General features: G+C 46.7%; 2 protein-coding genes across 3 annotated transcripts in view; one reads left to right on the forward strand and one right to left on the reverse strand.

Annotated features, from left to right (window-relative positions):
• The window catches only part of DENND1C (DENN domain containing 1C), a 70,902-nt gene extending 60,169 nt beyond the window's left edge, over nt 1–10,733 (forward strand). Inside the window, exons 19-23 of the mRNA XM_055003219.1 lie at nt 467–523; nt 2,995–3,132; nt 4,989–5,044; nt 9,396–9,609; nt 9,727–10,733. Of these exons, the coding sequence (XP_054859194.1) occupies nt 467–523; nt 2,995–3,132; nt 4,989–5,044; nt 9,396–9,609; nt 9,727–10,329 (1,068 nt within the window). The 3' untranslated portion in view covers nt 10,330–10,733. The remainder of the gene's footprint in view (nt 1–466; nt 524–2,994; nt 3,133–4,988; nt 5,045–9,395; nt 9,610–9,726) is intronic.
• A 153-nt stretch (nt 10,734–10,886) lies between these two features.
• CRB3 (crumbs cell polarity complex component 3) overlaps nt 10,887–18,950 on the reverse strand; it is a 37,616-nt gene continuing 29,552 nt past the window's right edge. Inside the window, exon 5 of one of the 2 annotated variants that reach the window (XM_055003218.1) lies at nt 10,887–11,239. In XM_055003218.1, the coding sequence (XP_054859193.1) occupies nt 11,219–11,239 (21 nt within the window). In that variant the 3' untranslated portion in view covers nt 10,887–11,218. Of the gene's footprint in view, nt 11,240–11,811; nt 12,746–18,950 lie in introns of those variants that run through there. The other variant, XM_055003217.1, reaches the window with a different exon arrangement.

Below are 18,950 nucleotides of genomic sequence, written 5' to 3' on the forward strand. Positions count from 1 at the left end.
GTTGTCAAACTTCAATTGGGAAACTCCTGAGGATTTAGGGATGGAGCCTGGAGAGGGCAGAGTTTGGGGAGGGGAGGGACCTCAGCAGGGTATCATGCCATAGAGACCTCCTCCAAAGCAGCCATTTTCTCCAGGGGAATGGATCTCTGTAGTCTGGTAATTGTAATTCTTGAAGATCTCCAGCCCCACCTGGAGGGTGGCAACCCTGTTCTGCTCCTACCCCAGCAGACCATTCCTAGTTCCCAGCCCATACCTCACTGGTAACTTGACATCCTAGGTTCAAAGTTCAATGATGAAGAACTTTGCCCTGAATTCTTATTCTCTCTTGTTGTTTTTTTGGTTACCATCACTGAGTTTTTGCATTAAGATCGGCAAATCATATAAATCCATATTGTGAATCTATGGTCAGCTTTAAGATTCCTTTGAGCACCATCCAACTCTTCACTCCCTGTCTGTATCTCTCTAGGCTAAAGGCCAGGCCAAAATGGGGCTGAGGAATATGCGAAGTCACCTGCTGGAAAAGGTGAGGACTGCCCCCGCCTTCTGAATTTTTTCTTAAAATGCTTAAGTCCCTAACCTTTTTGACCCAGTGGGCACCATGCAAATTCTGGCGTGGGGCCAAGACAGAAGTGACGAATTACACTTGAATGGCAAGTGAACAGACTCACACGTATTCCTCCCTGTTCACTTGTGCCCCACTTGCGCTCCACTCGATCATATAGACGCTTCCCAGCTAACATTGCGTCCCCTTACACTTGAGCATCATTGTGTAAGATGTCTCATGAAGAGAGTCTTGTACATGAGGATGCTCAGGTGAAAGATCTTACACTTGTTCTCCCATTGTGGATACACATGCACTGCTAGGGAGACAGAGGGCACCTGAATATAAGGCCACAGAGAAAGGTCATTTGAGCATCCCTGTGTAAGTTGTTTTGTGTAGAGGGACTTACAGTTAAGAACTTTGTGCTTGTGCCAAAGCAACATTTTAAAAAATCTGCACTGCCAATCAGATCTCCAGTGGCCAATCAGAACCCCTGCTGGGCAAACTCCCACTTGGCTCCGCCTACTTTCTAAAAACACTTGGGCACATTGGAGACCCCAGTTCTTGGGGGGGGGGGTGTGATTTGCCCCAGGGGGTGCTGCACGTGCACTAGGATTGATGAGAGGATGCTCCTCCCCATCAGTGCATGGGCAGCCCCTAGTGGGCAGGCAATGTGACACCAGGGCCATTTGGGTTTGGGACCATCGTGCAGGGGGGAAGCTCCCCGGTCCTGATCCGAATCAAGTCTCCAGGCACTGGGAAAGCAAGTTCTCCCACTCCTCATGTCCCAGAGCATAAATATTGTATTCTGCACAGCTGATCAGATCTCCAGTGGCCAAACAATCGCCCTGCTAGCCCCACCCCCCTTTTGAAAATGGGTGGCCAGGAAACATGCCAGTGGACACCATGGTGCCCGTAGGTACCATACTGAAGACCCCTTCTTTAAGTGATTGTAATTCTAAAGGGAAACATCCAGTGTCGGCAGCTTTAGCATTGCACTACGAAAGGAATCCTTCATCGTGCAGTGGAGGAGATCCAGCCTCTCTTTAGAGCCAGTTTGGTGTAGTGGTTAAGAGCAGCAGGACTCTAATCTGGAGAACTGGGTTTGATTCCCCACTCTTCCACTTGAAGCCAGCTGGGTCAGCCACAGCTTCTAGGAGCTCTTTCAGCCCCACCCAAGGTGAGTGTTGTGGGGATAATAATAACATATTTTGTAAACCACTCTGAGCAGGCGTTAAGTTGTCCCGAAGGGCAGTATATAAATCGAATGTTATTATTATTATTAATTATTAATGCTACTGGCTGGCTGCTACTGCCCTCTGACACAAACTTGTTGGTGCTATGCCATCTACAGCTCCTGAAGTCTATTTGAATTGCTGCGCAAAATAATAGAGAGCTTCCTAAAGACAGACACATGCACTGAAACGCAGTTAAGTGAGAACCACATAGGCAGTGGTTACCTTGGTACATTTCCAACTAGAAGACTTGAAATGCATCTTTTAAAAACGCTGCCATTCAGCCTGATTCTTCCTTGGAGTTTCAGTGTGATTCTCATCAAAGTACATTGTGTGTAGGCTTTTCAGTGTTTCATCTCCTCCAGTAAGGGACATTCTTCAGAATTTTAGGACCACTTTCTAAAGAGAAGTTCACACCTGTCAGGGTCATAGTATATGAACAATATATGTGGAATGCTTATTTCGGTTATTCCTCCTTCTGTGTATTTATAGAAGTTAAATACTCATGACTAATTTTTTGCCTGTCATAGAATTGGAATCAAACATCTGAAATTATACGTAGCCAATAGCTACCATTTCTATATTTTACATCTCTTTGTATGGAAATGTACCACACTGACTATTATGATTTTCTGTTGTATATATCATTGCTCTTCAATAAGCATACATCTTAAAGGTAGTTTCTGGTTGGTCACAGAGTCTCTCTAAATGAGATGTGAAGAACACGTGTCGGGAGACGCAATGTTAGCCGGGAAGGGTAGTTTAAAAAGACAGAGCCAGTGGCAGGGCAAAGGCTTTGCTATACACTGGAGCTGTGTGAAGGGGCTGTGAAATGCCAAAAGGGAAACTTCAGCCCGTTATAACCTCTCTAGGTCCAAGCCTGGCTCTGGAAGGCACCTCCAGCCCATTTCCATTCCTCGCTGCCCTCTGGTTGCCATCCCACACAGTTTTAGACTGGAGAGGTGAAATTGACAGAGCCTTCCAGGAAGCAGAGATGAAATTAACAAACCCTCTGGGGAATGATCTCCACCGGCTCTGTCTTTTTAGACTACTCTTCCCAGCTAACATTGCATCTCCCTACACTTGATGGGTACATGCCAAGGCATCTCGTGTAGAGAGACTCAGAGGTAGTCAAGATCCCAGGTTTTCTACAAAGGGGTATCATTTTCTTTGAATGGGAACAGAGCTGATGCTCAATATAATTCTAACCTCCTCTAGGACTCCAGTATGGACCAGGAACAGCACAAGGGCAGTGCCCTGCACTATGATCAGATCTCAAGCCCCATCCAGCCTACCAGGAACAGCCAGTCTGAGAGCTTGCAAAGCCGGCTGCCCATCACTCAGCACTTTGGGAAGGTAGAGAGGAACTGGAGGTGGGGGGGAAAGTTAATGCAAAAAGGGACACCCTGTCAGGGAGCAGACTGCCCTGAGTCCATGTCTGCAGAGTGCTAATGTAAACATCTGGTGGACTCAGTGGGCAGCTGTGGGGCTATGAGTCTCCATCTGCAATGGTGGCTTACCTGAAAAGCCATGCGCTAGCCTTGTATGAAGGCTGCAGAAGGATATAAGCAAAAAAAGTCCCCACCTTGTGCACAAGAGTGGTCTTCGTGCCCCGTGTGTGTCATATTTGTGCATGTAGAAAAGAGCAAGAGTCCAGTAGCAGCTATAAGACTAACAAAATTTGTGGTGGGGTATGAGCTTTTGTGAGTTACAGCTCACTTGGACTCACATTCTAGCTATATCTGAAGAAGTGAGCTATGGTTCAAGAAAGCTCATACTCTACCACAAATTATGTTAGTTTTATAGGTGCTACTGCTCTTTTCTACTACTACTGACAGTCTAACTGAAGAAGTGAGCCGTGGCTCACAAAAGCTCACACCCTACCACAAATTTTGTTAGTCTTGGAGGTGCTACTGGACTCTTGCTCTTTTCTCCCGCAGCAGACAGACCAACACGGCCGTCCACCTTGATTTGTGCACGGGGATCTGTAAGATGCTGAGGAATGGGTTATGCAGAGAGCCCAAACGATGAGCTACTTTAGGGCCCCCACATCTTCTATGACTTGTACATAAACGCAGTTACTCATAAGTAAGCCCTGCAGAGCTCAGCAGCCTCTGGGCAAGCTTTAACCCAGAGTGAAATCTGTGGAGGCCTCTTGCAACGAATAGTCCACTTGTGATCAGAGTCTTTTATCCCATATGGGGAAAGATCAGTGCAAGAATCACATCTGTGCTAGAAATAAGTTGTAATGCGCATGAGAGAAAGGAAAGAACAATACAGAATCAACATTGCAAATGTTTATAGATTTTATGCCTGTTTGACTGTCCTGACTCACAGTAAAGGATCCAGGGGGAATTGTAGGTCATTGAGAACGCTTAGCAGACATGCGCTGCTTGAAATCTCTAGCTGCTCCCCCATATGATTGGTAAAGACTGGTAAAAACTGCTTTGTGTTGGTAGTAAAGATATTTCCAATGCTAAGCACCGCAAAGGAAGAGAGCTTGTACAAAGGCATCTCTGATGTCTCTGGAGTCTCTATGTGATTCTGTGGCCCTCACCTTGGTGTCCAATGGCTGTCCAATCCACCTCCCCTTTGGGTAGGGAATATAGCAGTGCAAGTTCCATATGGAGGGAAAAGGTGTAGGCATTGTCTCCCCCAAGGTGGAAATACACATTACGAAGTACCTAGGGACACTCAAGTGAACCCTGTTACACATGTCCCCCCTTCAACTTTCCATGCACTTGATTGCACAATGACACTTAAGTTTTCTCCCCGTGAATACATTCATGCGTTCAATATCAGTCCCTCCTCAACTGCTAAAAGAATCCCAGTTTCCCCCACACCCATTCATTGAAATGCAGATCTTACTCACACCTTGAAGAAATGCAAATTGGCAAGTCAAAGAAACCTACAGTACTTGTTCTTGCAGCAAAAACAGAGCAGAATTGCCACTCTGCCCTCTGGAGTCACTTGCAGATGCAGTCCCACAAAGGGAGCTCCTGTGAAAGCAGCATTCCCGTGCATTGAGCAAGAACAGCCTGCACGTGAATTGAGGACCACACATACAATCCTGCACTTGAACATCCCTAGGTACTTAGTGTATTTCCACCCTCAGAAGAATAACAGATGGGACAGGGCAAAGAGGACAGGTGTAAGGGTCCCTGAAAGACAAGTCAAAGTGTTTGTCTAACACATTCTCTTTCCCTTTCCAGTCTCGTCCTCGACGGCCACAAAGACAGAACAGTACATCGGAACTGCAGGCCCAAAGGTACGGTGTGCAAAGCAAACAGGTCGTCCCTGGATGCTATCTGTCAGTCAACTACAACTTTGTTTCTCAGACCATAACATCTTATTGGCAAGTTTGGCCTGAGACAATTTGGTGGTTAGGATGGAAAGTCTAAATGTTACCTTCCTCTCCCCAATTAACTAACATGGAGCCAAAATTTTGCTGCAATTCTATGCCTACTTGAACTCAAAAGGAAGCTTACTCCTGAGTATACAGGCACAAGATAGGGCTATACTGGAGCTTTCTACATAGACTGAGTAGTTGCGAATATGCTTGGGAAGCACAAAACAGAATTCCCTTAAAGAATTTGCCTACCCATTGTTCTAAAAGGTGAAGGTTTTTATTGTGCCTTGCTAAATTAAAAAAAGAGAGATAATTCCATGTTAGCTGTGGTAGTCTCTTGTGGGGAAAACAACAAAGTCCCTTGGTAAAGAAAAATACATTCCTTGACACTTGATTTCCATTATTATATTCTAAAACTCTGAAACCTTTTTTAAAGTTTAAAGCTCCTCAGACTTAGATTTTAAAAAAATAGTATGATTTGAGTTTCTGAAGACAGAGGCTATCTTATCAACTGCCTGCAGTATAACACAATCTTAAAACTGTTCACACAAAATTAAAGAAGCTAAATATGAGCAGTCAGTGTGATGAAGCAGGAAAAAAAGGCAAACACAATGTTGGGGTGTATCGACACAGGCATAACATCCAAATCACAGGACGTCATAGTCCCACTCTATGCCGCGTTGCTCAGGCCCCACCTGGAGTATTGTGTGCAGTTCTGGAGGCCACATTTCAAAAAAGATGTGGAGAAACGAACGGGTGCAGAGGAAAGCAACTAGGATGATCTGGGGGCTGGAGACCAAGCCCTGCAAGGAAGGACTGAGGGCCCACGTTGTGATCAAGTGGAGCGCAAGTGAAGAGGGAGGAATACACGCGAGTCTGTTCACTTGCCGTTCAAGTGTCATTCGTCACTTGTAGCCTGGCTCTGAGGAAACTGTGAATGTTCAGTTTGCAGAAGAGTAGGTTGAGGGAAGGCATGATTGCTCTCTTTAAGTGTTTAAAAGGTTGTCACTGAGAGGAGGGAAGGGAGCTGTTCCTGTTGGCAACAGAGGATACGACTTGAAACAATGGGTTTAAACTACATGAGGGAAAGTACTGGCTAGAGGTTAGGGAAAACTTTATGTTAAGAGTAATTCAGCGGTGGAATCGGCTGCCTGGGCATGTGGTGGGTTCCCCCTCATTGAAGGAGTAGCTGGAGGAATACTTGTCGGGGACGCTTTATGCTGTTCCTATATTGGACAGGACTGGGTGGCCTGTCAGGCCCCTTCCAACTCTAGAATTCAATGACTCACCTTGAGGTCGATTGGAGGAACTCCCTCGTGTTTTTAGGATTGCTGCCCATAGCGTACAGGCATGTAGGCATATTATTTATGATCATGGGAGTGAAGGTTGGAGCTGGAGTTTATAAACTGGGCACAAAGTCCCCAGAGCTGCAAACCCCTTAAGACCAGATCCAACCAGACCCAGCTAGCAGCCCTCAGCACTGAATGAAGAGCAGGACAGATTAAGTTTGCACATCCTGAAGTGGGACAATAATTTTGTGTGGTGAGAAAGCGGCTCCTGCTCTGCATCTCACAGTTTCAGATTCACTAAGGAGCTAACACGGCTAACTCCTCTGGATCTATGACTAAGGAGCTCAGCCTCTGTGCCTTCAGTGAAATTCATTAACAAATCGTATCTCGGGGAATTTAGACAAGTTTGCACGTTAAAATTTTCTGTTCTGCACTCCTGTTAGAGATGCAGACCCCACCCTCTTTTGTGTTCATTTACCCTCTCCAGAGGCTCCCACACTTCTGTTGTTCCACAAATTGCATCACAATTGCAGGAGGTCATAGCCCCTCTCTATACTGCCTTGGTCAGGCCACACCTGGAGTATTGTGTGAAGTTCTGGAGGCCTCACTTCAAAAAGGATGTGGACAAAATTGAGAGGGTGCAGAGGAGAGCGACAAGAATGATCAGGGGTCTGGAGACTGAGCCCTATGAGGAAAGGCTGAGGGCCGTGGGAATGTTTAGTTTGGAGAAGAGGAGGTTGAGGGGGGACATGATTGCTCTCTTTAAGTATTCGAAAGGCTGTCATTTGGAGGAGGGCAAGGAGCTGTTCCAGTTGGCAGCAGAAGGTAGGACCCGAAGCAATGGGCTTAAATTACATGCAGAAAGGTACTGGCTGGATATTAGGAAGACCTTTTTCATGGTCAGTGTAGTTCAAAGGTGGAATCAGCCGCCTAGGGAGGTGGTGAGCTTCCCCTCACTGGCAGTTTTCAAGAAGAGGCTGGATGAATATTTGTCAGGGATGCTTTAGGCTGATCCTGCACTGGGCAGGGGGGTTGAAGGTCTGTATGGCCCCTTCCAACTCTGTGATTCTGAAATGTGTAAAACAGAATTGTTCAGGAGGGCATCTGAATAAATGGAACAAGGCTGTAGTATAAAAGAATGATTCAGGAAGATACTTTCAGACGGGTAGAGGACTGGAGTCTATTGCACAGTTTGGTCTTGCTTTTGTCTTCTCCTTTTGTAATTCATTTTCTGCATCGGTTGTGTCACGGCATGCCATAGTCATCTTTGCTGTTGTCTGCATTGCCTCCTAATTGTATAATCCTAGTCCTTTTGCACCCTGACCTGCATAACCTAGGCAAGCTCTATCTTGTCAGCTCTCAGAAGCTAAGTAGAGTTGCTAGGATTGCCCAGTCCCTTTACCCTCCCAGTGCGTGTGGTGGGGGGAACCCAGTACTCACCTTTTTTGTTGTCTTTGCATGCGCACACTTTGCACTGGACTGATTTGGGTCCCAAACAGGCCCAATTCAGCCTACTGGGGGCCCAAACAGGCTCCATATGAAGCATAGGAGAACTCCCAGAAATGGTGTTGTTGTGCTGCCCCAGGAGTGCACCCGGGAGGCCTGTTCCCCTGCCTTCCCCCCCTGCCGGCCAGGTGAGTGGTGGCAGGTGGCAGAGGGTGGGAGCAGGGGATCCCACACCCACACCAGGAGTACTGCAATTCTAAGAGTTGGCCTTGGTTAGTAATTGGGACTTCCAAGGAAGTCCAGGGTTGCTATGCAGACAATGCAAACCACCTCTGTTAGTCTCTTGCCTTGAAAATCCCAGCAGGGGTTGCTGTAATTCAGCTATATGACTTAACAGCACTTTCTACCACCACAGTCCTGTTGCATTGCTCACACGGACTGAACAACGGCATTGTTTTTATATTTTCTACTCTGCCTTGAGTCTCAGGGCTAAACTACAAGAGACAAATTACACGAGAACATGAACATGAGGGGAGTGCAATGTTTTCCGGGAAGCTGAATTTTAAAAGATAGGTCAGAAGGCTCTGTCAATTTCCCCTCTCTACAGAGCCAGAAGATCGCTCCTCAGAGGATTTGTTAATTTCCTCTTTGCCTCCAGAAGGCTCTGTCAGTTTCACCTCCCCTTTTAGGAGGCAAAGAGGAAATAAACAAACCCCCTGAGCAGCTATCTTTGCAGCTCTGCAGCGAGAAGAAATTAGCAAAACCTTCTGATCTTTTAAAACTCGGATTCCCGGCTAACATTGTAACTCCGTTCACATGCATGCCCTCGTGTAATTCATCTCTTGTAGTTTAGCTCTCAGTGAGAAAGGCAGGCTATGAATGAAGTAAACGAATAAGGTAATGGACTCAGGTGTCACTCACGTTCACTTTCTGCTTGAAGCATTTTCTGTTTCAATAAAAGTATAAAGCAATAAAGTATACAGCAATAATTTAGGTCCATTTCCCTGCTTTCTTTGTAAAGAACTTGTAGACAGGAGCCAGAGATAATGTGGAGGGCAGGGGGATGGAAGCTGTGCTTGTCAACATGCACTCTTCCTAGGATATTTTATGGACTCTTGTGCTGATGCTGTTCCAAATATCAATATTTTTGTAAAATAGTAAAGAGTCCAATAGCACCTTTAAGACTAACCAACTTTATTGTAGCATAAGCTTTTGAGAGCCACCTCTCTCTTCATCAGATGCATGGAGGGTATGGAGAAACTGACCAGATATATAAGGTGGTGAGGAGAGGGGGGAGAGGGTGCCGGGAGGGAGGGTCATGTAAATGCAAATCAGTTGCAAAAGTCTCTGGCCAGTTTCTTCATACCCTTCATGCATCTGATGAAGAGAGCTGTGGCTCTCGAAAGCGTAGTCTTAAAGGTGCTACTGGACTCTTTACTATTTTGCAACTACAGACTAACTCCTCTGGACCAGTATTTTTCTGTATCCAAATGGAAATGTACTTGGTTCTCTTACATGTATTCCCACTCTTCCAGCACAGCTCTTCCAAAGTCCCCTTTGGAGCATGATACCTTCACTCTTGGAGGTGAAGATTTGCAGCCAGGATTCCTGGATCCAGGTGGGCTTGATCTCTTAGGAGAAATCTTTGAGACACTAAGCTTCTTGGAACCAAGCCAAGCGGGACGGCCTCTCTATGGAACACGCAGCTTGGACTTCTCCAGCCTAGAGGAGGGGAACTTCTATACTAAGGTAAGCCCTGCAAGGTCAGGATGTAGGCCACCCTTAAAGGTGTGTGCAGCTGCAACACTATTGTTGCTGCAAATGAAAGGGGGGGAACCCCTAACTGACTCCCCTTGTCTATTGCAGCTGAGGCCCAGTGAGGAGACCCTCCATGAAACTCTGTCTGAGGAGCAGGATGAGAACTCTTCACTTGAGGACACCATGCCCCTGACCTCCCTTGAGCAAGAGAATATGCAAGGTTCTTTGCTACCATCTACCACAGCTGTGTCCGGAGGCAACGGTCTCTGGGGCCATGATCCCAACAAGACACAGGACAGCCTTGACCAGGAGAAGGCAGCAATTCCCTTAGAGGAGGAAGAGGAGAGGGCAAGGGCTACTTCTGATCCAGAGCTGTCCCAGGTTGCAAGGACCCACAGCGCCAATACTGAGGCTTCCACTCTTCGTGAAAATGAAACAGCATTCTGCACAGCAGTGGAGGCTGGAGTGCAGTCTGGAATGGGCCATACCTTTGCTCCCTTTCCAGCCACCCCCCTCCCGGAGGCTGATCCTCCAACGCCCAGAGGCTCCAGCACCCAATCAGCTGCAACACCCTTCAAAGCAACGCCAGGTTTCCTAGAAGAGGAGGCTGCCTTAACTGTTGGGAAGATCACTAGCCCCCACCACCCTTTGGTTTCCAGGACTTTGACCCAAGCCAGGGTGTCTGAACTGAAAAAGAGATTTGAGGCTTAGAAGGGAACTGTTGAAAGAAAGCAGACTGCACATAGGGAGAGAGAGAGAGAGAGAGAGAGAGAGAGAGAGAGAGCACCCTCCTAGACAGAGCTTCAGCAAGAAATCCCTATGGCTTAGAGATGGGCATGAACAAGTGGGGGGGGAACAACCATGTGGTTCGTGGTTCATCGCATTTCATGGACCATGAACTTCCACGAACCCGCCCCTGTTCACGAACCAGTTCTTTTGTTTCATGAAAACGTCACATCCAGGTCAGTAAATCGTCACTTCCGGGTCAGCAGAAGATCTGCAGGAAGTCCATCACCTTTTGCCTAGGAAACTGGTCGATCGGTGCCAGGCTGTCTACAGTTACAAACCAAAAAAGAACCAACCTAAAGTTCATGGTGGTTCGTCAGAAATGGACTCTGATGAACCACTGGTTCGCGAACCGCGAACCAGCCTGGTTCGCGCCCATCTCTATTGTGGCTGGAAGCTACGCCAGCCCTGCCTGTGGATCTGGGGAGCAGCTCTGCGAAAGGCAGCACTGGAAACAATTGATCTGGGGACAAACCGTGAAGTTCAGCCCTGACTCCAGCATACGGGTCGCCTAGCTGCTAGTATTCAGCAGACTCCGGGGAAAATCATGCAGCAGAGTCCAATTATATCCTTAAAAACCACTTTTTAAAAAAGTTAATTAAAACTACTCCTCCATATACACACTTAATTGTACATTCATTTAGTGAATACACTCATTTGAAAAGACCTACCTAAGGTACTGAACACTCTTCCGGCCATCATAACTGCTCTGTAGCATAAGTTTATAGTAATCCAGCAGAGATCTTCGCTTCCTTCACAACATGCCAGGTCTTCCAAAATGTCCTTTTATCACCCTAGATCTTTCCCCTTCTTTTTATGTCTGTGACTCTGTGGGCTGTACAAACAAAACACTTTGAAAACTTTTCTACTCTAGTAAGCAGAAGATAAATGTTATCCACAGCACCTGGTCATCATGCAAACACCCCAATACTGAGGTCAACTGTTTCTTCTACAGCCAGGGGTCCTTAACAGAATGCCTCTGCCCTTTATTGTATAGAGGGAGGGAGGTGAGGTGGTGTGGAGTGTAGTAGATACACACGGTAGTTTTGATGAATTTCAGACCCCCAAATTTAGGGAGTTTTATGGCTATAATACAGTTGTAAAAACTAAAGACTGCATGAATTGCCCCAAACTCTCTTGATACCAGTAGAAAAGAGCAAAAGTCCAGTAACACCTAGAAGACTAACAAAATTTGTGGTATGGAATGAGCTTTCATGAGTGACAGCTCACTTCTTTACATACAGCTAGAATGCGAGTGGGATGATTTCAGACACCAAATGACAATAACTAGTGAATGACAATAGCAGGCGTGATTGGATAGGGCGGGGTATGCAGATGGGTAGTGGGTGTGGAGAAATCATCATTGGCAATGAGACAAGAAGCCTAGGTCTCGATTCAGTCCAGGTGGATGCATTGTCCTGAGCTTCACTATCAGTTGCCAGTTCAGCAGTCCCTCTTTCTAATCTCCCTTTGAAATTCCTCTTCAGGAGAGCTGCTCCTTTTAGGTCAGCAACTGAATGTCCTGGAAAGTTAAAATGTTCCCCCACTGGTTTTTGAATGTTGTGCTCTCTTGGGACCAGAGCATTTCTTCAAGACTCTGGTTTCCTTTTGGCTGTGTGTGTTCAGACAGCTGGCAAGGCAGCTCCATATCTGTTCAGATAAATTTACAAAACCTGCAACAATGAGTTCCCTTCCTTGCTGACCATGGACAACTGCTGGAGTAACCACACGAACACATGAAGCTGACTCCTCCTCCTCCCAGTTTCAGTGTGGAAGTGTGCAGCAATGGGATCAGGGAAACTGACCTGGGTGGGTGCCTTATGCTGTTGACCTCCAACACCCAAGGAGGAATAGTCAAGTATACAGCCGTGCTCAAATTGACAAAGGGCAGGGCAGGAGAAGAAGCTGTTGCTTGCTCTCCGGTGCAGTTCAGAGCCAAAAGGACAGGGAAGCAGAAAGACAGTAATACTGGAAATCAGTTTAATTTACAAAACAGGGGGAGGGAGGGTTTTGATGAGACAGAGAAATGAATGGAGGAGATTACAATGGCAAGATGAAGCCCCTGGAGAAGAGACATCTCCTTCCCCTGTTATGCTGCAAGGTCCACCCATTCCCCCTATATGCTCAGGCAAGGAGGAGTCCGTTCTGAAGCATCCCAACAGGAGAGGTGTCTGTTTGCAAGTGGCCAAGCCCACTGGGGGAAGTGGCAGCGTGGAACTCAGCCACTGAGTAGCCAAGTCCGACACAACACTTGGATTGTACAGGGGCAGCAGCTTCACTTCTGGTTCCGGAGTCACACATTTTTAGTAACTGTTGGATTCGATTGGGCAGAGTATCCTACCTGTTCAAAGATGTGAAAGAACAATTGGAAAGTGAGTACAGATGGAGGAACAGCTCTACTTTCAGGATAAAAATAGAGTTCTTCATGTCCTGCTTGTTTCTCCCCTCCCTCCAGACATGAGTTGGTAGAAAGCACAGAAGAGACTTAAGTCTGCAGCCACCTGCTATGTCTCAAGCGTGTATGTATACGTGTACGTTCATATTTTTAACTACTGTGCATTCCCACTGCTAAGTGGTGAGTGTAAGCCAACAGAGAGCACATTCCTGAATCATTTCATGCTTAAATGCAGCAATAGCATGAACATTAATTTCTGTAACAAACCATTTTTTCTTCTGCAATGTATTCCACACGGACAACGTTCACACATGGCCCACGTAAGAGAGGTTCAAAGGCACTCTGCAGCTCAAACATTTGGCAGAACACCATTTGGAGGATCAGAACCATGTTCAACAAGTATGCCACATCTTGTTCAGACAAGATGTCAAATAGAACCCTCTAGGAACAAGTTCAGCATTTACGACAGAGGCAACCAGGCCTCTAGGCAAAGGGAGCAAGAACATGAGAGGCGGCCCTGAAACAGAACCTGAACCACAAATGGGGACAAAACCAGTAATACTATGCTATAATAATTAAATATTTGGTAAGTGTTATCTACTGTGCTAAAGTGACAAGTGCTCTTAATAAATACTTATAAATATCTTGAAATATACAAATTTGAATTACATAAATGGAAGACGATAAATAGGAACATAAATGGTGTAAGCTGTCTAAAGAAACAAGCTAAATATAAAATATAAGAGTCTCAAAATATAATATTTCTTTTTCTTGTTATTATTCCTTTTCTAGATGAACTTGCCGAAGAAATATGATCTGGATGAGAATCACAGTTCAACAGGTAAGTATTGAAATGTCGAAAGTCTCTACTGATTTCCTTTCTTTTCTGTCTGTAATCTTAGATGGAGCCGTGAAGATGGGTGAAGGACCCCAAGGGATCCCCCCAGGCCAACAAATGGCTGGCTGTACTGTCATAAGCTCTTCATCAGGGACCAAAAAGATCGGTCCACTGGAATGAATGAAACTCCCCAGTAACTGATGTCCGTATGCAAGCGCCGCATCCTGCTACAGTCAATTTGAACAAGATGCGCCCTGTAGTTCTCAATGGAAATTCAAATGCATTCTCTTTGATGCGTATGGCCATTAGTTTGTAGTATGCCGAGAGAGAATGCATTTGAATTTCCATTGAGAACTACTGGGAAGTTTCATTCATTCCAGCGGACCAATCTTTTTGTCCCCTGATGAAGTGCTTATGGTGAAATAAGCTTAACAGTATAGCCGGCCATTTGTTGGGCAGGGAGGATCCCTTTATCCATCCTTGCGGCTCCACCTAAGATTACAGACAGAAAAGAAAGGAAATCAGTAGAGACCTCCAACATTTAAATGCTTAACCTGTTGAACTGTGATTCTCATCTAGATCATTTTTCTTAGGCAACTTCATCTAGAAAAGAAACAAGAAAAAGAAATATTATATTTTGAGACTTACATTTGAATATCTCGGTTCTTTAGACAGCTTACACCATTTGTATTCATATTTATCATCTTCCATTTGTATAATGCAAATTTGTATATGTATATTTCTAGGCAAAGAGAAGCGGCCACTTCCAAGTGGCGGATTTTGGATACCATTAAGAACGACAGCCCTTGATGGGGCACGATTCACTAGGGAGCTGGGATGTGCAACCCCCCTGGAGAAGACTGCAGGTTGGCAAAAGGATTGCTGTGTGTTCATTTCAGAAATGCTTTTTCTGATGCAGTTCCTGCTGGGTTGTGGAGGATCATGCTAATTAGCCAGAAGATGGGCTGCCGCTTGGATTTCCCCCCTTCGGATACCAAAACACTGTGAGACCATTTGATCGTCCCCTTGTATCAACAAAATGAAAACCAAAGGTGCAATACAAGTTCAGGGACCCCAACATTTCAAAACCAAGACTTCTGAGAGAGAAAAAATGGAGCGTTTGTTTTCCTGGTCTCCGGGTCTTTGCTTCATTCGTGGTCAATAGGAGCTACAGTGTTCAGTGTCATTTAATTTTGCACAGCTGCTTGATTCTATTCCCAGATCTGTAGGGAAGCTGCAGGTACCACACCCCTTATTCCAGTGCAATACGTTCCATTTGGAAATGCATGCACCATGCCTGGGGGACCTTTGAGAAGAGTGGACACATGAACAGAAGGGAAGTTGAACTTGCTGCTTCCGTCTCTCTACCCACTACTGACTGTCTCAGCCAGAAAGCAATTGTGCTCTTCTCCTGCTTTTCCAAATCTCTTACTGGTTTGTGAGTTCACCCACAAGATGAGATTCTAGCTTGCACTACAATAAATCTGCTTTTAAAGGTGCTCCCAAATTTTTCTTTCCAGTCTGCCTTTTGCTGGGAAACTAGATGACCAATTATAAGCTAGATGGTGCTGCCACCTAGTGCCTGCTGTGACTAGGAAGTCTGCCTCTCAAGCCGATCATGGAGAGTTTCTCTACACAAAACACCTCGGTGCGTCTTCGTCAAGTGTAGGGAGATGCAGTGTTAGCCGGGAAGCCTAGTTTAAAAAACAGAGCTGGCGGAGATCGCTCCTCAGAGGGTCTGTTAATTTCATCTTTGCTTCCTGGAAGTCAATTTCACCTCTCCTGTCTAAAACTGCATGGGATGGCAACCAGAGGGCAGTGAAATGGGTGGGAGTTGCCTTCCAGAGCCAGGCTTGGACCTGGAGAGGTTCTAATGGGCTGAAGTTTCCCTTCTGGCATTTCACAGCCCCTTCATACAGTTCCAGTGTATAGCAAAGCTTTTGCCCTGCTGCTGGCTCTGTCTTTTTAAACTACCCTTCCTGGCTAACATTTCAACTCCCGACACATGTTCTTCACATGTCAGATGATTCAAATGTCTATACGAGACAAGGCCTTCATCTTCATTTGAAGAGATCAAAGGCAGCCTATCTGAACCAAATAACCAGGGATCCTAGAGATTTTTTGCCTTCCTCTGGGCACAGAGCAGGGGTAACTGGTTGGGATCCTATTCCCCTGGTGGGGGATCCCCCACTCCCCAGCCTCCACCATCCCCCACTGCTTACCTGGCTGGGGGGAAGGGAGATATGCAGAACGGGCCCAGGAGCTCCAGATTGCGCTCCTGCACGCTGCGAAGGACTTCCTTGTCATGCCATGAATGACGTGATTCCCAGCACGACAAGGAAAAGAAGGCCCATGTGCTGAGCCGATTTGATAAACTAGAGTTGGGGGCCAATGTTTTATCAAACCAGCCACGTGTAGGGGACCTTGACTTCCTTTTCATGGTGGGAATGACGGCATTTCTGGCACAACAAGGAAGTTCTCCAGAGTGCGTGTGCAAAGCAAGTTCTCCCCATGCGTGCCCCCCCCCCATGACCCCTGGTTTGGGCCCCAGTGTGGGACCTGGCAACCCCAGCCACTGGGGGAGCGGGTGGTAGCTGTGAATGTCCTGCATTATGCAGGGGGTTAGACTAGATGATCCTTTGGGTCCCTTCCAGCTCAATGTTTCTAAATCTTCAGACACAAAGAGCTGCATGGCTGGCCCCTACTTTTTCCTCGGGAACTTATACTGCACAGAGTACCAAAAAAATAGTACTGGCTGTAACACCTAGTTAGAGCCTGCCTTATCGTCAGGTCAAAAGACTAGAGTCCATAAAACAGCAGAATTTTCAGAATTAATGACACTGAGACTCTTTTCCATCGGAAGATGGAGGAAGAGAACTGGAAGAGTTCTCTCAGCCCAGGGAGTGGCGAGACACGCAGAACGAGGGCACAGGAGAGCAGCCCGTTCCACGTAAGAAGGAGTCCTGCACAAGCACATCTGGTCAAGCACCGACCCCGATCCCGGCCCTTTGACAGACCGCAGGGGAAGGGAGTCTCTCTCACTTCCTTCTTCCCCAGCCATATTCGGCTCCTCTGGCTCTTCACAGCCTCCACTGCCACCAGTCAAGTCTCCCTGCCGCCAACTGTATTCTCTGGGGGCTGCAATCCTCTTTGGGGGGATTAACTTCTATTGAACACAGCGAAGCTTACATTTACGTGAACGTATGTGGGATCAGGCTGCAATCCAACGCTCACCTCCTTGAACAGGTTTGATCTGTAAGAATGGAATCCTTTTTGTACTCAGGAGCCACCCCTGCTGAAATCTGTGGGGTTTACTTCCAAATAAGTGAGCCTAGGATTCGTTTGTGAGAATATCCTTCCGCTCTGTGCAGAGGCAGCCTTCCTCTTTCCCATGGAGTGACAGCCATGGTCTCCACCTGGGGAAAGGGGCAAGCCCCCCCTCCCTGAAAGCTCTGAGAAATGAAAAGTGGGGGGGGGGGAAGAGGCTTAAGCAGCCGTGGAAGTGGTCTCTGAAAGGCTAAGGAAGGGGGCAGTTGAGGCAAGCAAAAGCTGGCATGCACTCCCATACGCGCGTGCGCTCCACCTGGCTCCTCCGGATTAAAATGGGACGTGCCTGAGCGCCACTAGCCCTACAGAGCCTGCTGGCCTATGAGCTGCGCTTTGCCCTCTTCAGAGCTGCACGTGGCTAAGCCGAGCCACAGTTTGGCCACTCCTGGAGTTGGTCAACAAATGCCACAATCATGCAATGTGCTTCTTGACCTCAAAGCCATGAGAAAATATACTAGGCACACTTACCACACCTCCACAGGATTGTGTCCACAAATCAGACACCCTTTCAAAGACAGCGACTTGTTCGGCCACAAAAGCAAGAAGTCACAAAAACAAAGGAGAGAGCGGGACAATTTTAGCCGGTTTTCCTCACCCTCTCAAGACACCGACTGGGTTTAAATTGCCCAAGAGGAAGACAGAAGTTCTCTCGGGCAGGGGGGGGGGTGTCCTATGGGAAAGGTATTGTCCAGCCTTGGCACACAATATCGTTCTACGTGACCTCTTGGCGGGAACTGCCAGCTACACAATCAGGTGTCAGTGAAGGCCAAAAGAATGGCACTGTGAAGGCCAGCAGAGCCTTCTCTTCTCTGGGCCCAGCTAGACGTGATGGATCACACTTGAACAGCAAGTGAACAGACTCACGTGTATTCCTCCCTGTTCACTTACACTCCACTTGCACTCCACTCGAGTGAGCGAGTGGAGTGCAAGTGGAGTGCAAGTGAACAGGGAGGAATACATGCGAGTCTGTTCACTTGCTGTTCAAGTGTGATCCGTCACTTCTAGCTTGGCCCTCTGTTCATTGCAATTCAGCATTTTAGGGACTGTACCAGCCAATTAGAAAAGGGAGCTTAAACTTTCCACCTTGCACTTTTTTCTATGCTTGTTTCCTCTCCAGTTTCTTTAAGCAGCTCGAGGCCATGCAGTGAAACCTCTGGGGATTCACTGTGTGCAAAAGGGCTGAAATTATGTGGCCACCGAGAGATTTAAAGTGGCTTCCACATGGCTCTGAACAGATTGATTGGCACTGACATTATACCCCTCCAGTCTGTGAAAGCAACACTGTTTACCACATCATCAAAAACTCATCCCACTTTTACACTGCAGTTGGGTAGTGCCTTAAAGACTACAGAATGTTCTTTTGAGAGTCAGAGCCAAGCTACAAGTGATGAATGACACTTGCCTGGCAAGTGAGCAGACTCACATGCATTCCTCTGGGAGGAATACACGCGAGTCAGTTCACTTGCCAGGCAAGTGTCATTCGTCACTTGTAGCTTGGCTCTCAGAGCTTGGCTTCTTCAAATGCTCCCACATTAAAATGGAATCAGCCACTGGAAAGGCTGTCTCCTCCACTCCCCAATTGTAGATAAGGCAGAGCACAGACATAAGTCAAAGCAACCCAGAGACTGGAATTCAGAATATTTAAAGTTAACATTGCTGCTGACAAGGAGCAGCAGCCAAGAGACTGCTCTAATCAGCTGGCAATCTCTCCTTCATTGGGAGCCAGTCCACCTGGCCTCTGGCTCCCAACTGGAAGAAATTCACACTTGAATATGCATGCAAAAGGCTTTGTAGACGCTTGGAATTATTGTGGCGCACAAGGAACACAGTCCAGTTTCAGAGCTGCTTGAAGAAAAGGATCCCAACCCCCCTCTGGGGTCTGCCTCACTTAGTCTGTTGGGTTGAGTTTGGTGCTGCCGTCCTTTTATTTATTTAAGAGATTTAGGAGTCACCTTTCCACCCAGGAAATTGAATGCACAAGCTACA

The sequence above is a fragment of the Eublepharis macularius genome, chromosome 19 (assembly GCF_028583425.1).
Source record: "Eublepharis macularius isolate TG4126 chromosome 19, MPM_Emac_v1.0, whole genome shotgun sequence".
Lineage (NCBI taxonomy): Eukaryota > Metazoa > Chordata > Lepidosauria > Squamata > Eublepharidae > Eublepharis > Eublepharis macularius.